Source organism: Crotalus tigris, unplaced genomic scaffold (genome assembly GCF_016545835.1).
Source record: "Crotalus tigris isolate CLP2741 ecotype Arizona unplaced genomic scaffold, ASM1654583v1 scf7180000018077.189128, whole genome shotgun sequence".
Classification (NCBI taxonomy): domain Eukaryota; kingdom Metazoa; phylum Chordata; class Lepidosauria; order Squamata; family Viperidae; genus Crotalus; species Crotalus tigris.
Window position 1 is genome coordinate 129,279 of NW_024096810.1, and position 25,370 is coordinate 154,648.

At 36.0% G+C, this 25,370-nt stretch overlaps 1 protein-coding gene across 1 annotated transcript in view; it reads right to left on the minus strand.

Annotated features, from left to right (window-relative positions):
- Window positions 1-225: 225 nt before the first annotated feature.
- LOC120309841 (amine oxidase [flavin-containing] B-like) overlaps window positions 226-25,370 on the minus strand; it is a 59,454-nt gene continuing 34,309 nt past the window's right edge. The window contains exons 6-15 of the mRNA XM_039347456.1: window positions 22,320-22,461; window positions 21,346-21,495; window positions 15,312-15,471; window positions 13,451-13,547; window positions 12,903-12,956; window positions 11,062-11,119; window positions 9,704-9,801; window positions 5,581-5,692; window positions 4,652-4,711; window positions 226-3,830 (exon numbers count right to left, since the gene is read on the minus strand). Coding sequence (XP_039203390.1) covers window positions 3,675-3,830; window positions 4,652-4,711; window positions 5,581-5,692; window positions 9,704-9,801; window positions 11,062-11,119; window positions 12,903-12,956; window positions 13,451-13,547; window positions 15,312-15,471; window positions 21,346-21,495; window positions 22,320-22,461 — 1,087 coding nt within the window. The 3' untranslated portion in view covers window positions 226-3,674. The remainder of the gene's footprint in view (window positions 3,831-4,651; window positions 4,712-5,580; window positions 5,693-9,703; window positions 9,802-11,061; window positions 11,120-12,902; window positions 12,957-13,450; window positions 13,548-15,311; window positions 15,472-21,345; window positions 21,496-22,319; window positions 22,462-25,370) is intronic.

Sequence of the window (25,370 nt, forward strand, 5' to 3'; positions counted from 1 at the left end):
GATCATCCACTAGGACTTCAAGCTCCTTCTCTCAGTTACTGTTTTTGAGGCAGGTTTTGCCTAATCTGTATTTGTGCCTTTAGTTTTTCCTGCATAAGGGTAAAACCTTGCTTTTCTCCACATTAAATTTCATTTTGTTGGATAGGACCCATTGTTCAAGTCTGTCAAGATCTTTTTGGATTCTGAGTTTGTCTTCTGGGGTATTGGCTATTCCTGCCAGTTTAGTGTCATCTGCAAATTTGATGAGTTCCCCTTCTATTCACTCATTTAAGTTATTTATGAAGATATTGAAGAGTACTGGGCCTAAGATGGAACCTTGTGGTACCCCAGTGCTTACTTCCCTCCATGTAACAAACATTTCATGTAACAGATCTGGGAGAATCCTGTGCATGAGACTTTGGAAAGCCTCTGTTAGTTAGAACATAACATGGGATAGCCCAGACTCCTTCAGCCTGGCACTCTGCAGATAATTCTTGAAATTCCCAGATTTCAGCCACCTTCTAAAGTTACTGTTACTGCTCAAGCCATTAAAGGGCATAAGGCTATAAAAAGCTAGAATGTTATTTTTATTACATGGTAACAGACAGTACTTGTTCTTTTTTCAGACTGAGAAGTAAACATGGGACCCAAACAAATCCTGACCTTCTATATCTACAAACAGCATATTAGAACCACCTCACTGAAATTAAGATACTTCTTCCTTACTCCCACCCCCAAGTGAAAAATGAAAATGCAGGTTTCTTGAATTTCTTGAGTCCTGATTTACACTATTTCTTTTTATGAGAAAGACAAAGAGAAAAATGTGTTATAGTATGCTACTTATTAAATGAAGTCTTTAGTGTGTGCCTGACAAGGCACAGTTTTATTAAATATGTTTCAGTATGATATCTGATTGTAGCATCTGGTTACTAGAGTACTTAATTTAAAAATACTAAACAGTGCAATTCCAAGTATGTTCATTCAGAACTAGATCCATTTCAATGAAATTTGCTTTCTATGAAGTCTGCAGCCCCTTTGGTGATCAATCTAAGGGCAATACAAGAAGAGACAAGTTCAAAGAGGACAAATCTACCTTAGAGTGAGGTTTGATATATATGCAAAATACTTCGTTGGTATAAATCTACCTCTAGCAGTATAGCCAAAACTTTTTCTAGAAATAAAATCAACTTCTCTCTTTCTCAAGGACTCCCAGGATCAGACCACTATATTAGTAAATAACTGTTGGAGAAAAGAATAAGTTTGCTTTCTGCCACCATCTTTCATTAATTTATATATTAAGAAATCAGCAAGGAACTATTACATCACTTCCCACCCCATATAGGATTGCTTTGTTACCTCATTAATAGCCAACATTTAAACAGTTTTATCACATATTTCATCAATAAAGTCTGATACAAAACAGTACAGTGGTCCTGAACAGAATAGTTAACTATTTTTGCTGAGAGCAAAGTGCCAGATATTTAAGCTAAAACTCTGTAAATCTTTTCCAGACTTAATTCATAAGCCACAGAGTTGAGAGGTAGAGAAATCTGCTTGTTCTCTCCTTTAAAAAGCTGCTCCTGGTTCTTGAAAGAGTCTCCAATAAAGTCTATTGAAGAAGTGTTAGGAAGGAAAGCTAATGGAAAAAATAATTTTATCTATCTCAAATTGGATCCTGGAGAGAGTCCTGAAGTCTTGTGCTTTTCTTTGTAATCACAAGAGGCTCACAAAATTATGACATAGTAAGAATAATAAACAGACACAGAAACAATAGCAGTAGCATACATACATTATGCTCCTTTGTTTTGGCATTGTATATCAGTAAAAAATATTATACAGCACACTCTTTAGAAATCATGGAACTGTTAGGAAGAATTAATCTTAGGTTAGGAATGTGCAAAATCTGGATTCTCTGAGTCAAAAAGAAAGATAGCTACTTCTGGGCTGCAGCTTTTTCTGACTTTTAACTCTTTAAGCAGCAACCCTGATCCTGAAAAAGTCTGAAAAGATCCTGAAAACATTATAACCAAACTTTGCCACTATCTCCCACTTTCAGAGGGAGAAAATCAACACTCTTAGTCTCCTATTAATTTTTATGATTAACCAATTCATTTTAAAGAGGTTTCTTAGATCTGCCCCATTTTCTGATGCAGAATGAATAATGGGCTTAGGGCCCTTTTTTCCAGTGCATGCTTTTACCACCCACTTGAATATTATCAGAAGAGGAGCCAGACACAACATGATATTAAGAAATCCTTTCAATCTATTAAAATACATTAATGTCAGGTGGGAAATGAATGGGAAGAAGAAGACAGGGAAAAACATTCTAATACTATAGCTAAACATTTTTCAAAATTGCACCTCTTTATGTCTGTCTCTCCTTAAGCAAGACTTAGTTGTGATTATATTTTTAAGAAAAATATTATAATCCTGAAAAAAGGTATTCAAATTTTTAAAAAGCCAAAAAATATCCATTATTTCATACTTAAGATAAAAGAGTATGAAAGATATTTCTTGACATCCTAAAAAACTAGTGAAACCCTAGACAGCTGTTTCGCGGGCCAGGTAGAGGTTCACAAATTCTTCCATTTATTCTATACTGATCCTAAATAATGGGATTACTGATTAAGATATGCAAGTAGTCCTCACTTAACCACCACGACTGATCCTGGAATTTGGTTGTAAGTTGTTGCAATTGTTCAGTGAGTTACCATGCCACCTAACTCAATTTTATGTTTTTATGACAGTCTCATAAAGTGAGTCACCATAGTTGTTAATCAGCAAAAAACCCAAAATCAGCAAAAACATCACAAATTGTGGTTATGTGACCATAGGACACTGCAACTGATCATAAATGATTACCAAATGCCTGAAATGCAGCATTTTGGGGCGTTTGCTTTTTTGCTGCCTGTCTGACTCCCTTTAGGACCCAACTTCTGCCATGGCCATTTGCTGTGCGTTTGTGCTGCCATTTTTTCTTCGGAGCTGAATTTTTTCTTCAGCTCCTCAAGATAAATAAGCTGCAAAAAGATTGTCTTTGCTTGCTTCCTTCCCTTTCTCTACAGTATTCTTCAGCCTGGCAGTCACTCATCAAGGTAATTAATATATAGATTTTTATTTACAGTAAATTTAACAAATTAAATTGTTAAAAGTGATTGAGATTAGAGGGCAGAGACAGAGAGTTTAGTTTCAGCCTCTAATGGTGGGGGAAGAAAGAGCAACAAGTCTGTCCCTCCCAGTTTGGGGTTGTTGTTGTTTGCTTTCTTTATTGAACAAATGTGGATTCCCAGGGTGGTGGGAGAAAGAAGAGCCAGGAGATGCTGCAGTGTCCTTAGGGTCGATCATAAGGGTGAATGACCATGGAGGTGCTACAACCGCTATAAGTTTGAAAAAGGGTTGTATGTAGCTTTGGGGTGGGTCTGTCATAACTTCAAATGGTCATAAGTGACTGGTCATATCCTGAGGACTACCTGTAATTGGATTCCAGACAATTACTATATTATTTTTATAGCAGCCAAATTATAGTGCCCTTGAAAACAGATATTGGACTCCATCACAAGATCCAAGACACTTTGAACTAATAGACCGAATAACAGAGAATTGCAATCAACAGTCTAAACAAGAGGGAAATGATTGTGTTAATGTATATAAATTTGCAGACCAAACTGTATAGTTTCCTATTAGCACATCTGTTTTCAGTTTCGCACTAAGAGATCCTTTTTATAGGCAAAGAGCCCAGCTGCAGCCACTGATGTAAAGAAAATAGAGAACCCCATCAATTTCAGTAGTCCAGGAACAGAAGGCAAGTTCCTTTCCCAAAATGTTGCAGTTATTGGCAGGGTTGTCACATCCTGGATGGAAGAACATTCAGAATTAATAGGGGTTCTTTTTTTTCAAGATAAAGTACCAGAAAACAACAACAAAGCACAGCTTTCTTAGGTTAAACAATTACAGTTTTATAATATGGTTGGAGTAGGAATGATTAAAGTAGAGTGGTCTGCATTTTTCAAGCAGAACGCTACAGAGAGAGAGATGGGGGAGGAAGGGAGAGAGAACTGAAGACTTGTGAAGACCACTGTAATTAGAAAGATAAATACACAACCCTAAGTAAAGATGGGGAGTGAGGGGGTAGGATGAGGAGGGGGAGGGGGGATCCGTTATTAGTCTGTCAACCAGCCCCAATGTGAAACTGCCCCCATTGGACCCCCAAGCCAGCTGGCCGGCCCATGTCTTTAAGCTCTTGTGGAAGGTCGGGGGTGGGGGTGGAGCCGACTTCACTCCAGGGGGCAAGATGTTCCAAAATCATATTTATTTACAAAAGCTATTCAGCATGTCACATCAATTGGTGGTTTACAGTATGAGCTATCATGGCTATTGTTAAAGGCATATTGTTGGTGAGATTTAAATTATATCCCTATAATTAACTCACTGTACAAGTAGTCCTCGACTTAGGACTACAGTTGAGACTGGATCTTCCATCACTAAGTGATGAGGTCATGATGTAGCTTTGAACAGTTGCTGAACAAATGGTTGTAAATCAAGGACTGCCTGTAGCTCATTTATGAAGTTCAGCACAGAGTGAGGACCAAATCATTCCCTTTCCACATGGCCTCTTTTCTAATTCTGGGTATTAAATTCACATTCCATATCAAATAAAACATTGCATACTTACAGGTGATTCCGATTCTGATTTCCATATTTCTCCTGAATATCTTCCCATCGAGTGTAGTACCTAAAAAGAGGTGATTTGAGACTTAAGTAGAAAACAGTCAACCAAAAGCTTTTCCAATGGCTGTTTTAAAAGATATCCTGCTTCTGGCCAAAGTTCGGAAATGCTGATTTATAGGCACTGTAAATATGCAAATATGCAAATCTTATTGACATAAATGGGACTTGTATAAAAGTGCAATTTCGTTTAAAAAAAAAAAGCAGTCAAGACAAGCCAGGTCAGTTTCTTTTGCTCAAATTCTCATCAACAAACATGAGACTGGATTTCTCATCTATATAGCAATCTATTCATTTTTAAAACAGACTGTTTTGGATTACTAATTCAGAACAATGCGGCTTTATCTCCATTTCTAATATTCAGTTTCATTTTCTCTGTCCTTTACATTGGAGAATTTTCCTTAATCATCAGCACTGGAAGTCATCCTATCACCATCAGAACTTTAGGGTCTAATTGAGCAAGGCTAGGATATCCAGAGGGAGCTCAGTACAACTCCTCTTTTGATACTCTGATGCCTTTTTAAGAACTTTGCATTTGCCCTTTTCTGGGATTGATTTAAGTCCTAAATGCACACATGACATCCAGTGTCCATGAGTTTGGTTTTAGCTTTTGATATTTAATGCTTTTTGCTTGCTTGTGTCAAGTGCCAGGGAAATCAGCAGTTCAAATGAGCGTATTTATTTATTGCATCATAACTGATGACGTGTTTGACCCTCTCCCTTGAGCTCAGCCTACAGCTTGTTTTTCTTATAAGACTAATACATCATTTATTTTTAACTGAAGGTCATGCAGACCAACTTGAGGATGCGTTGGGTTGGAAATTCATACAAAGAATCATCATGAAAACGTAAGTAAAATTATTTGATGCAACAAACCTCTCTGGCTGCTCTTTCTCCAGCCTGAACAGCACCTTCCATGTAGCCGCTCCATTCTGAAGCTGTTTCAGTACCTGCAAAGAAAATCCTCCCAACCGGCTCACGAAGAATCCTTTGGAAAGAAGTGCAGATCATGAAATGCCAAGGGACACATTCCTCTGATTATAAACAATGCACCCTAAATAGCAGTAGCTATGCCCTTTTATTTCTGATCAACTTGAAACTTGCTCCAGGATATTCAAGGCAAAATTAAATGTGGTATTAAGTGAATGCAATAAACATGCACATTTTCCCCCGCCCCTTGAAGCCTCCATTTGTAACAGGGGAAAGAGTCTCTGTTGGCAGAAACAGAAACTTCTCTTTAATGCAGTGATATGTAGCCGGAATGATGCATTATAATACACTACCACGTGTTCCTCTTCCCCACTTCTCCATCCTTGTATCTCCTGAAAAACTGGCCAAAATAAATTCAGCTCTAGCCGTTTCAGTGGGATTGTGATCCAGACAGCTCAACCCTATTAGCCTTTTTGTAAAGCTGTGAAGACCTGACCATTCAGGACAGGAGGCTACCCTAGTTGTTGATATGTTTTTATGATTGGAAGATGCTCTTTACCTGGGGCACCATGGGTTATTGTTCTAATTGTTGGGTTTAAACCTTTGTACATCACCCAGAGTTATTGTTGTGAAATAGATGGCCTTATAATGAGTGGCCTTTCTCTTCTTTCTCTGCAATAAAACAATATCAAGCCTGTCAAGCTTTTGCTGTTATAGAGTCCCTGAATATAATTTGCAGCCAAGTCTAGACTGGTGTGATAACCAGATGAAAGAATGAATTGCAGTCCTAGCTTCAAGAATTCTCTAAGAGATCCATCAATTCCTTGTTCAAGAAGATGTAAATTTGGGCTTTTTTTATCACAATCCTTTTATATATTGACTGTGATTATTGGACTTCAAAGTACAGCAATGTTGGCATGCCTATTTAATATTTAATAAAAAAATAGATTGGGCTTTTAAATCTCATATTTTAAGAATTTCTTTACTTAGGATTTGGAGAAAATATTATAAAAGTGATTTTAAAGTACCATTATGGGCTATACCTTGGCATGCGATAGAAGGAATAAAAAGAGGGGTTAAAATGGATATGGTGTCTTATAAACAGTTACTTAAATGGGATGGACAAAACTGGCAATTAAAATCACGGGAAGAATTAGCACAAGAAAATTTTACTTATTCTTGGTTCCAATATAGGCAACTACTAGATCGATGGAAGATGGATTGCAAGGTGGGTTTTCTTAGAGAAGATGAAAATCTTATTAAGCAACTGAAGGATCAAAGACAAACCCACATTAAGAGAATTTATGGGGTTTTAGTTGAATTGGACTCAGAAATGGAACTAATTAAAGATTGTATGATTAGATGGGCGCAGAACTTTGGTGAGCCAGTTTCATTGGACACCTGGGAAATTATTTGGGTGAGAAATGTCAAATTTACTCAAGCACAGAATTTAAGGGAGAATTTTTATAAAATGTTTTATAGATGGCACCTTGATCCACAAAAAATGTCTTATATGTATCCTGACGTGCAACCCAAATGTTTGAGATGTGGTTATAAGGAGGCTTCCTATTATCATATTTGGTGGTCATGCAGAGAGATAAAAGCATTTTGGATTAAAATATGGTGGAATATCCAGAGAATTTTTAGAAGGAGGGTAAAATTTACTCCGCAATTATTTTTGTTAGGTATTGTTACAGATTGTGATACAAAGGAGGTTGTATTGATGTTAAAATTGATCACAGCCGCTAGGCTGTTAGTAGGACAATACTGGAAGAAGGAATCTTTGCCTACATTGCAGGAATGGTTTCTTAAAGTAGCTTATCTGGAAGAAATGGCAAAGATTTCGGCTTTCTTAAAGCAACAAACGCAAGAGAAGTTTTTTGCTGTTTGGGATAAATGGATAAAATTTATACAATTTAGATTGGGTATACAAAAATATTATATAGTTTTTTCATAAGTTTTATTTTCATATATATTATAGATAATTTTTTTATATATATAAATATAAAGTTTTTTAATTTAATATTTATTTTTATTTTTTAAGCCTATATTCTGCTCTGGGAAGCTCAGGGGGGGGGGAAGGGAGGGTTTTTTTTCCTTTTTTTTTTTTTGGGAGGGCTGGGGGATGGGGTTTTGTTTTTTTTTTTATTTAATATATGTATTGTTTAGTTTTATTTTTCTGTATATGTTGCCTCTTGTTTTGTATTATTTTTCCTTTTTTGTAAAATTTATAAAACTTTCAATAAAAAAAAAAAAAAAAAGTACAGCAATGTTGTATATTTACAGTATTTATACAAATGCGTTATATTTATAATTATATTTTTATATTAATATATTTTTCAAATACGTATTAGAATTAGTATTATCCTTTACAGGTAGTCCTTGACTTATATCAATTCATTTAGTAACTGTTTGAAATTACAATAGCACTGAAAAAAGTGATTTATGACCGTTTTTCACGCTTATGACCATTGAAGCATCCCTATGGTCAGGCAATCAAAATTCTGAAACTTGGCATCTGACTCATATTTATGACGTTTGCAGTGTCCTGGGGTCATGTGATCACCTTTTGCGAACTTCTGACAAGCAAAATCAATGGGGAAGCCAGATTCCCTTAACAACTGTGCTACTAATTAACAACTGCAGTGATTCACTTAACTATGGTAAGAAAGGTCATAAAATGGGGCAAAATTCACTTAACAAATGTTTTGCTTAGCAACAGAAATTTTGGGCTCAACTGTAGTCGTCAGTCAAGGACTATCTGTATTAAATAGCTATATTATAATATTAAATTGGGTTTCTAAAGAGTTAAGGTAAAATGTATTAAATATATGGCCAGAAAATAATCAGATTAAGTTTCATTAAACTTTTAATTATATGTAAATGTAAACAAAATAAAACCATATAGTTTTTGCGCTGGACCCAGTTATTACTTTTTGGATTTTTTTTCAAAAGTATATGGTTTGAAAGCTATATGTGCCCCTCACCCTGGAGAAAGCTGTGGTCAGTTGTGATAGGAGTATTTTTGTAGCCTGATGGTGCATGCAAACAGCTTTAGTACTTTGGAATTGCTCTAAAAAGAACAATATTCAACTTAATTAAATCAGAAAAAGGAAACACAACTCTGATAATAAGACTAACCTACCATCTAACCACTTCTACAAGGATGAAATAATTTATCCAAGAGTAATTTATAAAAAAGATGCAGTCATCTGATACATATATAAAACTTTTAGAAAGAAAATAAAACATAACAATAGGTATGTAGAAACATCCATCAAGCCGATTAATTAAAAGCAGTTCATCAAAACTTTTTCTACGAACTCAGGGACCATACATAGGGTGTATGTGACTGCTGTTTTTCAAAGTAATCTATCAATAATGTCAAAGCCCTGCTGAACTCTGAAATTAACTCCAAATCATATTGCTCAAGAAGGCTATACTTAATTACCCATAAATTTTTCATGCATGACTTGCTACAACACATACCACTTTATGCAGAAATGTTATAAAGCATAATATCCTTCTGTATATATGGGGAGAGGTACAGAAACTTATCATAGCCATAAAAAGCAATTATATTTATGCAATCCAGGTCTAGTAGCTTTAATGGGAAGGTAAATAAATGGATATAAAATCACTGAAATGCATCATTCTTACTGGATCAAGGCATTAAAGACAGTAAAAAAATCTATCAGTTTAATATATAATTACTTTTGATTATTACTCAGTTACAATAGAAAACCCATTATAAATAGAGATTTTAACTGCAAATTAATATGCATTTTACAGGATGATACATAAATTTCAATAATTCCTAAATATATTTCCCAATTACACTCTTGTTGCAGGGTTTGTTGTTATTTGTTGCCTATATAGTGTATAGCTACAAAATGCCATCATTATTCTGGTAAAAGTATGTAATTAATACTTCAATCTTTTGCACAATCCTCAGAAATTATATCTATGGAATAAGCTAAAGAAATTGATTTGAATTAACAGAACATAAAGTCCTTCATATTCTTCATTAACCCTTTAATCTTAACATCCTTACTTATGATTACCATACCTTCCATACTGGGTCATTATCCCTGGTGGAAAATAAGCTGTATAACATCCTCCAGAATATTGTTCTTCACACCAGTTCTTCTCTTCATAGTGCACTGGCTACAAAATCATCAATAGCAAATAATGAAAGGAGGCAAAAATAGATACTTTACAAAATAAATAGAAAACTTTGAATTAACCAATTTCCCATGTCACTTCATCTCCAAGGACTACAAACATATAAATCTACTTTAAAAGATGATAGGAAACAAGGGATAGTGTAAAAGTTAAATCATCTTTGTTCCCAGTAATTAGAAATCTGTAATGACAGATACAGAAACATAGCATCTTGTTATGCTTAGTACTTTTTAAACATAATGCACTTCAACGTTATGCACTCATGTGATCAAAATCTGTAACATTCCAAGGTGGCTGACTCAAAGGAAGGTACTTAAATGAGTGGGTGCATTTTCCTTGGTCTTCAATGGACAACTCAGGCAGCCACTGATATTAAAATTTTAAAGTATGTGGAGCTTCCACCTAGGCATTCACAGGAATATTTTGTTTTCAGTGTTAAGGCTGGATATAAAATAAGATGCATGTCAACTTTCTGAAACCAGACTGGAGAAGTCAAACTAGCTGTTTTGGCAAGACAAATCCACCTTACACAGGAAATCCATTACTGAATATCCATTTGCTTCTTATGCTTACTTTTCCTCACATGTCATTTTTAAAAATGTAATTTTTTTTTTCAGAAAAGAAAAAAATTGATCTCAAGAACAGGTTCTACAGAAACTTACTTTTCTTCATATGGAAATTCTTCACAAAACTATATGAAGGAAGCCGAATATTTATTCAATAAAAAACTTCATCTGCAAATCCTCTATTTTATATATTTATATATTAGATTTATATTTACTTCTTCATTTGCCTTCTTCCTCCATTTCCAGATCTCTTGATGTATGTGAGTGGTACAAGAATAGACTATTAAAATTATCAACTGTTGGATTACTATTTTTATATTTTGTAAGCTATTAACTTGCAATGTTTAATTCTGAAGTGTATTAAATAATCTCTCACATTTTGAACCATAAAATAATATCTGAAGCTTCTTTGAATGTACACTTACCAGCTTCCTCATTTACCCAATTTACACAATTGGAGCAGACCCTAGAGATATTTTGACAATAATAAATAATTAAATTTGCCCTCACATTTGGGCTTTTGCTGACCTGGCCTATGACTGAAATCAATCGTTATCTTGAAATTTAGCTTCAGTTTGGCTTCTCCAACTCTAGGCACACTAAATGTATCTGCTAAGGTTCATGAATTTTCAATGCTACTTAAAAAAAACTGATATATCAGAAATTAAGTTCTTACATGTAAGGCTTCTTGTGTTCCCAGCACCTTTGCATAGAGCTCACAGATCTGTGTTTTCCTGTAAGAGAAACATTAATGAGATATACATTGCCTCTTTGAAATAGCTTTAGTTAGGATTTTAAACATCTTTTAAGATTTGCTAATGATTTGTGTTTGCAAGGATTGAAGCTGTATCATAGAAACTGCCTTCCACGGTCTCTCTCTTTCTTTTTTTGTCAAAGCCAAGTCTCTGAAACTGAACACATATATAAACAATTTCTGCAATCTGCATGTACTGTAGTTGTTAACTGGAAGAGACATAACAACTACAAATAGATCCTTGTATTCGCCTGGGACCTGGGACCATTGACAAAAATGTTGCAAATGACCATTCAAAGAGAGAAGATGAGGCATATGTGTTTTCCTGCCAACAGCTGACCAGTGGGAGTTTCTATGTTCAAAAAGGAGTTGACTAGTGCATCATACGGTGCCTTTTAGCACAAAGTAGTTCCACAAATGGGTCTTTTTCAACTATTTGCCCAAAAGAAATATTTTGTATCCATGCATGAAAGTTGTAATCCCTGTTTAGACAGATTTCCCATATACTATATGATCCTTGAGAGAACAGGGAGGTCTAACCATGCACATGAGCTAAAAGGGAACATGGTTGTTTGTTTGGTGCTGTTAATATTATCAATAAATCCTCAGTCAGATAATTAACTATGCATCAGACCAAATATTTTTATCCCAGATGAGACAAAATGATCCACATCCTGGTTTTAATTGCTAATCTTCTGAAATCACATGGTATCTTGTGTGTGTGTGTGTGTGTGTGTGTGTGTGTGTGTGTGTGTGTGTGTGTGAGAGAGAGAGAGAGAGAGAGAGAGAGAGAGAGAGAGAGAGAGAGAGAGAGAGACATAGAGAGATTATACATCCTCTTTACTAATCAAAAATAGATACATATAAAAAGTAATATTGACACTGCAGAAAAAAATGAAATGATATGAAGATTGTTGCTTTATTAGTTTTCAGTGTCAAGCAAGAATTGAGAAAGATATGTTAATATTCTATTCTGTGAATAGATACCATGTAGAGATAGAGGAGCTTGATAGTACGTATGATTCTGTCAAGAGCAGAGATTCCTATAAGGCGGGGGTGTCAAACTTGCAACATCATGTGATGTATCGCAATGTATCACTACTTTTTCCCCATTGCCAGCAATGGGGTGGGCACGGTTTCACCATGATGCATCTGGCCCACAGGCCAGTAGTTTGACACCCTTGCTATAAGGAATCAATACAATTCACTGGAGAAGGAAATGGTGACCAATTTCAATTTGTCCAGAAAGCCTAATCAACATTTACAATCAAGAGAAAATAGACAAGATACTAGAATATGAGCACCTGAGGTCAGAAGATGGGTGCCAAAGTACTAGAGGAGAATAGAATCAAGTATGAATACGACTGTGCTTGTGATGTCACTGGATTAAAACCAAAACAACTATCTGTTGATTTGGCTAGAGTGAAATGGAAACTTTGATGCTGCAAATATATTTGTGTATTGGTACATTGAATAAAGTACATTCAGTCCACCTGAATAAAGTTGTTTTCCCAGCATTATGAAATGTCAGTAGATGGGGAATGATAAAGATCCTGAGGGTAAAATGTTTGAAATACCAAGTCTCCCACAGAGAAAAGGCCTTAATGTGGAGATCTGGTTTTTGCGACTTTGATTTTCTGTGAAGCTGTCTAGATAGAAAGCCTCTCCTTGGCTTTCCAATGAATGAAAATAAATAGGGAAAAAAAACATTCCTTTTTTTTTTACACCTAGAAATATAATTCATTAAGATTTATGGTTCAAACCTTTCTTCCTTGGTGAGATTAATCAGTCTTCTACACTTCCGGGCAAGGATGAAACTGAAATTTAAAATAAAAAAAATGGAAGAAATAAATGTTATTCCTCTTACCATTTAATCATTTAATAACATGATCAATTTATGTCAGTTAAGTTTTAATATGATTTCCTAAAACACATTTCCAAAATTTTCAGATTCCAATTAATAGCATATTTTCATATTTCAAAATATGAAGAAGTGCTGGATTTTCAATCAATGCTTCCAAATTGTTACAGAGAGGGAAATATATGTTTTTTTTTCTTCAGTTAGGGGTGAAATCCATAAAACCCACACAAAGGCACTACAATACAATTGCTACCTAAAATAAGGTAAGAAAGAGGCTGTTATTTGTAACCCACATATAGCACCTATTGTATATATTTTTATCGATGAATACTCATGCTTCAAGTGTACAAATGTACAATATAGTTACAACTGTTACTCAAGACATAGTTAATTCTCTCTTGGATCCTGCTTTTCACCCTTCATCTCTGATAGCTTTGAAGTAATTCTTACCCAATTATGGCTGGAAAGCTTCCATCGGGTTTGGTGTCATCTAATGCCAACCCAATTGGTGCATCCTCATCTTCAATAATCATGGAACCACAATAATCTGGAAAAAAAGGAAGATATTAGCATCTCTACTAGGTTTAGTGAATATGATACTCCTTTAAATAAAAGCTGCCAAGTGTTTTATTGCAATGGTCATTATGACAATAAGTAAAAATTGGCATATCTGCAACTCTTTTGAAACAAAACACATATACTATAATAGCACTATGAACTGTTAGGATAATCAGGAGTGGCTACCTCTTGGTAAGATCCCACAAAGAACTGTTTCTCCATCATCCTAAAATCTATTCATGTATGGATACTGTGAGTTGAGTTGAACTCAGAATTGTATGGGAAGTATAAATGACTTAGACTCAGAATTGTGCAGTGATTAAAAAAAAATACTATAGGATTATAAGAATTGCTTCAGAACCTCCATCATCACTGATTTTCTAAACATCACATTTCTATTATGTAACTGTGTGAGCGAGCAAAATGGTATTTGTTTGATTGTTCATTTGTTTTAGATCCATAGATATTGTCTGAATGCATGCCAGATTCTTGTTTTCCTGACAAATGGCAATCATAAAGAATTATCACCAGGTGTTTCCTCTCTATAGTGCACCACAGGCATTGTCAAAGATAAGAAACATAACACCATCTTTAAAACATTCATCAATCCCAAGGAAGTCTGGTTGATATAATTGAAAGTAAAAAAATAGAAATAAATGACATGTATTTGTATGCATGTGTGTTTGTGCATGTGTGTATATATGTGTGTGTGTGTGTGTGGATTTTTTTATTAATATTTCATGTAAGTGATTCTGATTCACTGATTTTAATATACATGGTCTGTTTTCCTATTTTCCTGTTCCTTGCTTGTTTTAAAATATTACATAATTATTACAACCCACTTTTGGTGGCAAATGTTTGTCATGTCTTTCAAAATCCTGCTGAAGCTAAAAGGCGTAAGAACAGAACAATAGTATATTGTGGGACAACTCTGTATGTGCCCCCTTGAAATTTGATGCCCATGTAGTACCACAAAAGCATACACAATATTATTTTCAATACATTTGCCTTAGTGATAGATTTCCAAATTTTACACTAATGAAATATAGCATAAGGTAAAGCCATACATTTGCATGCACAAATCTCTTGAAGATCTTCACAAAAGTAGTGAAGCGATTTTATTGTGCTTATGATTTTAGTATGTTTAAGTTTGATATTAGCATTTATTTTATATATAGTAACCATTTTATATTGATACTTACAGTGTTATCATGTAATCATTGTTTTGTTATTTTGTAATCATTATTTTGTAGTTAATTGCTTATCAGATGCTTTATATATATATATATATTGGAAAAGTAAGGGCTTCATGCTTTAGGTATAGGTGATTGCTTATATAAAAGAGCACAGTAAGGGAAGGGGGAAAGGAATTACGGATGGAGCCTGGGTTGCTGTGTATGAATCATCATCTAGGAATTGTTTTTTTGTGCCATCTTATGCCTAGTACCAAGACCTGATCTTTTTGTTCTGAAAAGGTATAAAAGGTGGAAGACATCTTTTCTGGTTGTTGCCTTCATCTCTCTACCAGCCACGAAGAGAGATGGGGTCACCCAACTCTATTTTGATCAAAATAAAAGTTGTTTGCTTGCTGACACTTCGGCTCAGGAGTTTCTTTGGCTCTTTTAAATTCCTGAGTAATGCTGGGGCAATTGTGAGGCTAAGTGGAAAATCTTACAGTAGGAATTGATACATTAAGTGTAAGCATTGTCCCTGTTTTCTCCTTTGCCCTGCCCATTCAGTTAACATGAAATACCTTTTTTCTTCCAGAATGCATCCTTGTAGTATACTATACACTTGATCACTGAACCCATAGGAATCCGATTAATCATCTGATTCCTCATTGAAGGCAAAGGAGGATTAAAATGAATCTTCAGGCTAAGCACAGGAGGGATGGCACTAATAACATATTGGGTCTGGAAAAGAAATGCAAACAAAGTTAATTGTTGTTATTACATAACACAATAACACACTTCTGTGGCATGAAAGTCCCAGTTATAGCAGATCAAGAAAACTGAGTCCCACAATAAGACACAATTGGCAGGATTGAATTGGAATCTCTGGCTTGTTAACAAGATCTTGTCTTGTCTTGATCTCACCTGATTGCTTGATATGCCTACCCAATTCACAGATAGCAACTCTGGGTGGCACACATACAGTTAAGAAACGAAAATTATCTATGTCAAACACAGAAATACACAGTACAGTATAGCACAGCTAAGGCCAACCCCACATATACTAAATTCAAAGCTATTACAGATCAAGATCATTCAACACTCTGACCTAAGGGAAGAACTATTGTTAAGTCTTCAAGATCATATGGAAGGTCAACAGGATTAGGTCCAACCACATCTCATGCAGTACGCTGTTTCAGAGTGCAAGTGCTGCAACAGAGAAGGCAAGCTTCCTAGGTCCTGCTAGGTGACATAAAAGAACCCTGGTGGTGCAGAGTTGCAACAAACTCTGCTCACAGTCTGAAATTTGATCCTGGCAGGGCTGGAGGTTGACTTGGTCCTTCCATCCTTCTAAGTTCAGTAAAATGAGGACCCAGATTGTTGGGGGCAATATGCAAATAATGCTTACACTGTAAGTTACCCAGAGAATGCTGTAAAGCACTATGGGGTGGTATATAAGTCTAAATGCTATTGCTATAATTCTACAGAAGGGATCTGAAACATAACCACCCTACCAATCCTGTGGTATGGGCAGAGACAGTCAGAAATATGTAATCCCCAAAAAACAAAATTTTGAACCTTTATAGATGTTAACCAGGACTCTGAATTGCTTACAGAAACTTAAATGGAATCTCTGCATCATGCAAAGTAATGATGTTGCATAAGATATACTATGATGTGCTCATAGGCACCAGCACAACAGAATACTGGATGAATTGCAGATTCCAAATGGTCTTCAAGGGCAACCCTACGTACAGCACATTGTAATAGTTTAAAAAAAGAAGTGACCAAGACATAAGTGACTGTGAGTAAGGCCTCCTAATCCAAGAAGAGGAGCAATTGGTGTTCAAGATGGATTTGGAGAAAGCTCTTGGGCAGGGCTGATACTTCTCTTTTAGAAGAACCAAGAGAACCTCCAAATTTCACATCCTCACCCAGAAATAAAGATGGAAAGTCTCCAGAATTGGAAGCTCCTAAAACTCACTCAGTCTTACTTGGTTAAAAACTAAAGCCTGACCTTCCTTATTCAGACTTCCTTAGTTTCCAGATACCAGGAAGCAATCTTGATGGTAGCACTTGGTCAGCCCAGGGTGAAGATGTCTAACTGAGTATCATCAACATACTGTTGATATCTAATTTCATGCCACAAAACAGCTTCATGTAGATATTAAATAGTAATGGAGAGAGAGGGTAGAACCCCAAGGAACTCCACAAAACAGGAGCCTAGATGAGATCCCGCTCCCTTATGCTATCAACACCTATTGTAACTGGCTCTGATAGAAGGAGGAGATTCACCACAATATCTCATCTCCCTAACCCTTGAACCCAGTCCAGAAGAATATCATGATCAATAATATCGAATGCTGCTGAGGGATCAAGGAGTTCTGTCAAAGGTCATCAAAAAGTGTGATCAGTGCTATTTTGGTACTATATCTCAGTCTGAAACTGACAGAAAAGGGCCCAGATAATCTGTTTCCTAAGGGGGGAGCTGGACCGGCAAACTGATCACTTCTAAACAACCTTTCCAAAAAGAGAGACACTTGATAAATATTGTCCAGTATTGTTGGATTCAGGGAGTGTCTCTTGAAAATGGGATGGGCCACTACATATCTATGGAGATTCTCAATCATTCAGGTCATGTAATAGTAATAGTAATAGTAGTAAAGTTGGAAGGGACCTTGGAGGTCATCTAGTCCAACCCCCTGCTCGGGCAGGAAACCCTACACCATTTCGGACAAATGGCTGTCCAGTCTCTTCTTAAAAACTTCCAGTGTTGGAGCATTTACTGCTTCTGGAGGCAAGCTGTTCCACTGATTAATTGTTCTCACTGTCAGGAAGTTTCTCCTTAGTTCTAGGTTGCTTCTCTCCTTGATTAGTTTCCACCCGTTGCTTCTTGTCCTGCCTTCAGGTGCTTTGGAAAATAGCTTAATTCCCTCTTCTTTATGGCAGCCCCTGAGATATTGGAATACTGCTATCATGTCCCCCCTTGTCCTTCTCTTCGTTAAACTAGACATACCCAATTCTCGCAACCGTTCCTTATATGTTTTAGCCTCCAGTCCCCTAATCATCTTTGTTGCTCTTCTCTGTACTCTTTCTAGAGTCTCAACATCTTTTTTACATCGTGGTGACCAAAACTGGATGCAGTATTCCAAGTGTGGCCTTACCAAGGCATTGAAGAGTGGTATTAATACTTCACGTGATCTTGATTCTATCCCTCTGTTAATGCAGCCTAGCACTGTGTTGGCCTTTTTGGCAGCTGCAGCACACTGCTGGCTCATATTTAAGTGATTGTCTACTAGGACTCCGAGGTCCCTCTCACAGTTACTACTATTGAGCATGGTGCCACCTATGCTGTACTTGTGCATTTGGTTTTTCTTGCCTAAATGTAGAACCTTGCTTTTTTCACCATTGAATTTCATTTTGTTAGTTAGTGCCCAGTGTTCAAGTCTGTCCAGATCCTTCTGTATCTGAAGCCTGTCTTCTGGAGTGTTGGCTATTCCTGCCAGCTTGGTGTCGTCTGCAAATTTGATGAGTTCCCCATCTATCCCTTCATCCAAATCGTTGATGAAGATGTTGAAGAGTACTGGGCCCAGAACAGAGCCCTGGGGCACCCCACTACACACTTCCCTCCATATAGATGCAGTTCCATTGAGGACCACTCGCTGAGTACGGCCGGTCAGCCAGCTACGGATCCATCTGGTGGTGGTTCTGTCTACCCCACATTTTTCTATCTTGTCAAGTAGTAGGTTGTGATCTACTTTATCAAATGCCTTACTGAAGTCCAAGTAAATTATGTCCACAGCATTCCTCTGATCCACTAATTTTGTCACTTGGTCAAAGAATGCAATAAGATTTGTCTGGCATGATCTATTTTTGACAAACCCATGTTGGCTTTTAGTAATGACTTTGTTTGCCTCTAGGTGTTCGTTGATTCGTTGTTTGATTATCTTTTCCAGGATCTTCCCAGGTATTGAGGTCAGGCTGATAGGTCTGTAATTTCCTGGATCCATTTTTTTTCCTTTTTTGAGGATGGGAACTACATCAGCTCTTTTCCAGTCCTCTGGTAGTTCCCCTGTGTTCCAGGATCTTTGAAAAATATAGTTCAGTGGCTCCGATATCACATCTGCCAGTTCCTTGAGAACTCTGGGGTGTAATCCGTCTGGTCCTGGCGATTTGAACTCATCTAGGCTGGACAGGTGCTCACTAACGATTTTCTTGCCTATCTTAACTTGTGTTTCTGTTTTGTTTTTTGTGGCACTATTTTTGATAGGTTGGTCTGTTTTTTCCCTTTGTGTAAAGACAGATGCAAAAAATGAGTTAAATAGTTCTGCTTTCTCCCTGTTGCTTGTCACCTTCTTGCCACTTCCACCCACTAATGGACCAATCATTTCCTTCACTTTTTTCTTGTTTTTTACATGTTGAAAGAAGCTTTTTTTGTTATTTTTGACTTTGGTCGCAAGCCTCAGTTCATTTTGAGCCTTGGCTTTCTTCACTTCATCTTTGCAGGCTCGGGCTATTTGCTGATATTCTGACTTAGTTATGTTCCCCTCTTTCCACTTTCTATACTTGTCCTTTTTATCTTTCAATTTGTCAGAGAGTTCTTTATGCAGCCATGCTGGTTTCTTTTGAGAGCTGTTATTTTTCCTCTTTGTTGGTATTGTGCTAGACTGTGCTTTTATTATCTCATTTTTCAAAATTTCCCAAGCTTCTTGAGTTGTTTTCCCCTTGAGGATTCTCATCCATGGAATCCTTCCCAAGCCCTCTCTAAGTTTATTGAAATTAGCTCTCTTGAAGTCCAAGACTCTAGTTTGACTGTGTTCTATTGGTTGTGCTTCTATAATGTTGAATTCTAATATTGCATGATCACTTCCTCCCAGGGTTCCTATGGCTCCAACACCGTCTATCATTTCATCTCTGTTAGTGAGAATTAGATCCAAAATGGCTAATCCCCTAGTTCCATTCTCTACTTTTTGGGAGACAAAGTTGTCTGCTAGGTTTGCCAGGAACCTGTTTGATCTTCCACTTGGTGCGGAGTTTGTCTCCCAGTTGATGTCAGGGTAGTTAAAGTCCCCCATTACTATTGTGATGTGCTTCCTACATACCTTAGTTAGCTGACTAGCAAAAAGTTCATCTATTTCCTCTGTTTGGTTGGGTGGTCTGTAGTATACACCTATGGCAATGTCATTCCCCCCCCCTTTTATATTGACCCAAATGCATTCAAGACAGTTTTTATCATTGTTGTACTCTATTTCTGTGAAGATGTAGTTATTTCTTATATAGAGAGCAACTCCACCTCCTCTTTTATTTGGTCTGTTTCTTTTAAATAATTTAAATCCCTCTAGCTGTGTGTTCCATGTGTGAGTTTCATCCCACCATGTTTCCGTAATGGCAACAATATCGTATCTGCCCTCATTAACCTGAATTTCTAGTTCACCCTGTTTGCTGTTCATACTTTGTGCATTGGTGTATAAACATTTGAGTCCTTTGTGGGTGGCCCTGTGTTTCCTTTCTACATAACCTGTGTGGTGCCTGAGTTCCCCTATTGTCTTACCACCTATTTGGTTAGTGCACTTTATATGGCACTCGCTATTAGAGGCTTCATTTTGATTGGTAGCAAGGTTGGTATTCTTGTCCACACACACATCTGTGCTACATGCACTGATAGCCCTATAGTTTTTAAATTGCCGGGGACAGGGTTGTTCCGTATCAATTAACTCCCTGTCCCCGCTGTTTAGTTTAAATTTCCCTCCAGAAAATCTGTGAATTTATAGCCGAGTAACTCAGTCCCTTTTTTTGATGGATGCAAACCATCTCTTTTGTACATCTTTTGATTGGACCAGCTACTGACATCGTGACTAATATATCCAAAGCCTTCCCCTTTACACCATTCCTTTAGCCACATATTGAATTGTGCTATGCGCTGGCCTTTTCCGTTTTGCTCCTTATACACTGGTAAAACCTCTGAGAAAGTAAGCCTACAGCCTATTCTGCTAAGTTCCTTCCCCAAGCTCTGGAAATCATTCTGCACACAGAGTACATCTTTTTGGGACAGATCATGGTTTGTCTCAAAGGTGTTTTTCCAAAAGACAGCTGGATTTGCTTGTTCTTTTTTTTTTCTTTGAAAACATTTCGCTTCTCATCCAAGAAGCTTCTTCAGTTCTGACTGAAAGGTCGGGAATGGAAAGATTTATATACTTTGCAGTTATCTGAACATTCAGAAGCATTCCTTCATCCTTTTCATTTTTATATTTGCCATTTTTCCAAGACTGATAAATCCATGGTTTATACAGATTGATGTTTTACCCACAAGTGTCTCAAGCCATAATTTCATGTTGCTTAGAAGGGTTATTGTGTGGAATTATGATTTCTAAGGCTGTAGTTTTATTGGTGTAAAGAAACTGGCATTCGTCACAAATAAGCAAAAGCTTTTAAGTTCTCATATTGGGACAATGCAGGCTGTTTTTAGTCATAGTAACAAGTTTTTGTGATTGGAATGCACCCAATTATAATTAATAGCTTTGCTTTTATAGAATGTATGTAGTGCTTTCATTTCCTCTTTTCCTTATAAGGACAAAAACCGGAGTGCAGATCTTAAAATTCCAATATTTAAATTACCTCATATCTCTCATGGTCCAATGTTTCTACTATGATGTTTCCACCAGTCTGATCAACATAGGATACAGGCTTCTCTAATTTAACTCGTTTTCCCAGATATTCCATAATTCTTTCACTAATTTGTCCGGAGCCTCCAATGAACTTCCTCTCCTGGGAAGAGAACAGAAGAAAATGTAAATAAAATCAGATAAAATGGATGGTTTCACATACTTCACACACTTACATAACATAAGTATGTAACAATTTTGAAAGTAGTAAATTGAATCATTTGGAAAGTATATTGGCATTAAGTACTCATCCTTAAAGGGTTGAGGCAGTCATGTCTTTTAAAAGAAAACCCGTTTGATCACATGCAGCAAAGCAAAGTGGTGCTATATGCACACGCATGCAGTGACAACAAGAAAGCTTTCCAAAGGACAGTTTCCTCAGCCGTTCAAGGAAGCACATTTTGTGTTCTCTGCCAGTTTGGTGTAGTGAAACTAGGCTAGAAACAGGAAACCCTGAATTCTAGTTCTATCTTAGGCAAAAACTAGCTGGGTGATCTTAGATTAGTCACTTTCTGAAAAAAAAAAAGACAATGGCAAACCCACTTCTCAAAACGTTGCTAAGAAAACTTGTCTAGACATTCACCAAGAATCAAATCTGAGTAAAAGCACATATACACACAAATGCAAATCCATTGCACAGCCATTCTCAGCAAGCCCAGAATAAGATTTTAAACAAGAAGGTTTCCCCAACTGTGAAGAAACATCAAGAATTAAACTACAGACCTTTAGAATGCGACAGATGTGTTTGATCAATAAACCACAACTTTTCAATTAAACCCCAGACTCAACAAATCAATTTTTGAAAGAATGGAAACTCATTTAATTACTCCAGGGGCACCATGAGAAGAACTTTTGTAGGATTTGCACAGATTGAGAAATGCCCTGAAGGATGCATAGTAGTGCAAAGAAATTAACAGTATACTCCACCTGGCCTCCATTGGTTGTTGAAAATATTCTGGTTGTACCTCCACACTGTTTAACATACCACAGGAACCAGAGAGCGGAAACCTCATGCGGCTCAGAGGTAACATCAACATTCACAAACAGAGTACCAATCCTCTTGGCAGCACTACATTCAAAACCAACACAAATAAATAATATTAAAATCACATGACACTGTACATGTCCTGCTAGTAGACAAAAAACAACAATGTGCCTGTTCTGAACCGTATAGCTCTATGTAACCTCGTATAGCTCTATGTAACCCTAACTAGAGAGCATGTATCAGTATGTTAGAATATTTGGCAGTTATTGGGTTAAATGCTGGTTTTGTTGATGGGTCAGTGGGAAGAGTTTCTAAAGGGCATTGGGAGACTTCCTGGACACAAGCCACATGGGAATGCCTTTGTTCCTCCAGCCTCATGGCCCCTAGCCACACGGCTTGGAGATCTTATGCTTATGCCAACATGTGATGCTTATGCAGAAGAAGAGGGGAAAATCCATTATCAATTTACCTATGGAAATGAACAGAGAGATATAATATACAGAAGCAACATCGTAAAAGCAAGTATTCCTCTGAATAAACATTTTTTTGTTTTATAATCATTTCTATTGAGTTACCTACCTGTACTAGATTGGACAGAGAAGCAAGTTGTTCTGTCTGGAACAGTATAGTGCCTCTAAATCATTTTCCTTGATTGAAGGAAACCAATACTGCTTATCTTTCAACCAACAGATTGACTTATTTTTATTACTGTTTTTTTATTTAAAAATTGTTTTAATAAAACTAAAGAAGATAAACAAAACTTATGAATACGAACTTGAAGAATATAAAAAAACCAGAAAACAATTTAAAAACTATCAATGTAACTAAAAAAGAATGTACAGCTCATTGTCCCTAGAGAATCCTTGAATTCTCAATATGTGTGTCTATGTGTGTGTCTGTGTCTGTGTGTGTCTGTGTGTGATATATGTATCAATAACAACAATAACAAAAACAAAAATGGACTGCATGCAATAGAAGGAATAAGGAAAGGAGTGAAGATGGACAGTATTTCTTACAAACAATTACTTAATTGGGATGGGAAGAATTGGCAACTAAAACATATAGATGAATTATTGGAAAGGTGGAAGATAGATTATAAAGTGGGTTTGATTAGAGAGGATGAAAATCTGTGGAAACAAATTAAAGATCAAAGTCGATCTCATATAAAAAGAATTTATGATGTATTAGTGGAGTTGGATTCAGAAACAGAATTAGTTAAAGATTGTATGGTTAAATGGGCTCAAAATTTTGATGAGCCGGTTTTATTAGAAACATGGTAGATAATTTGGGTGCGGAATGTTAAATTTACGCAAGCTCAAAATTTACGGGAAAATTTTTATAAAATGTTTTATAGATGGCACCTTGATCCACAAAAGATGTCTCGTATGTATTCAAATTTGCAACCTAAATGTTGGAGATGTGGTTGTTTGGACGCAACGTATTACCATATTTGGTGGTCATGTAAAAGTATAAAAGCTTTTTGGATCAAGATATGGTGGAATATTCAAAAAATTTTAAGAGAAGGATAAAATTTACTCCACAATTGTTTTTGTTAGGTATTGTTGTTGATTGTAATGATAAAGAAATTATTTTAACGTTAAATTTAATTACAGCGGCAAGGTTGTTGATAGGACAATATTGGAAGCAGGAATCTTTGCCTACCCTGGAGGAATGGTTTTTTAAAGTTTCTTATTTATCTGAAATGGCAAAAATTTCTGCTTATCTGAAAGATCAATCGCAAGAGAAATACCTTTTGGTGTGGAAAAGATGGATAAACTTTATACAGTATAAGTATGATATTAAAAGATATTATTTAGCTTTTGAATAATTTATGTTTAAAGTTTAAAGTTTAAGACAATAAGTATTTTTTTATTATATATATATATATTGGATTTTTTTATTATATATATATATATATATATATATATATATATATATATATATTGGATTCTTTTTTTTCTTTTACTAATGTAATTTTTGTTTTAGGTTTACTTAAGTTTAAATGTTTTGTATTTTTAGTTCTTGTTAACCCTGTATTCAGCTCTGGGAAGAGGGGGGGGTTGGGTGGATTGGGAGGTTGTGGGTGAGGGATATTATTGTAAAATTGTAAAACTTTTAATAAAAAAAATGGACTGAAGATTTTAAAAATGTGCATTGAAAAGGATAAAAAAATACAACACTCATATGGGAGCAGCTAAGCATGACCCAAGACAACTCCTGAATGACGGTGGACACTCCTGGGAGGAGGAATCCTGGAGGTTGCATTCCTGGTAGGGGCAGTTGGAGAGTCCTGGTCTCCATCTTTCCTTTCAGCTTTTTGGTTTTTTTAAGCTTGCCGTGGCTTTTTACTGCATGTTTCAATGTGTTTTGCTTTTAATTTGATTCTTATTTTTAAAAGTTAATTGACTGTTTGAAGGCTGATTTACTCCTTGCTGGATTTTAATGTTAACTTTCTTTCATTGCTTTACTGATTTTGTGTTGGCTCTGAACTATTTTCGCTTTTCCTATTGACAACTTTCTGAGTAGTAAAACTAACCAAATCTATATTGGATTTCACTACAAGATTTAACTCTTAAAAAGCTCTGGTCTGGATAGTTTTCTTTTTTTAATTTTTGATGGAACTTTTACCTTTTTTCTTCACATCTTCATTGTGAGAAATATCATTTTAGTGTTCTCTGCAACCATTTTGTTACAGTACATTTATCCTTTTTTGTCTTTGAAAGGAATGTTTTTTTTTGTAAATTCAGATACAAAAGAGTCTGTTTTATATTAATAATGTAAATAATGCACTGTTAAAGATAAAGCCTAGTGGGCTATCTTTGCAGAAAAAAATATGTTTAAGTTAAAATTGAAAACCTTGGTAAAAAGCTTGATAAAATTAGCTGGGTTTCAAACCAAGCTAAAGATAATACCCAGACGCAAACAATCACAACCAAGCCAGACCTACAATTAGATGGACTGGAATTTAAGTCCATGCTGGCATATCTGAAAAA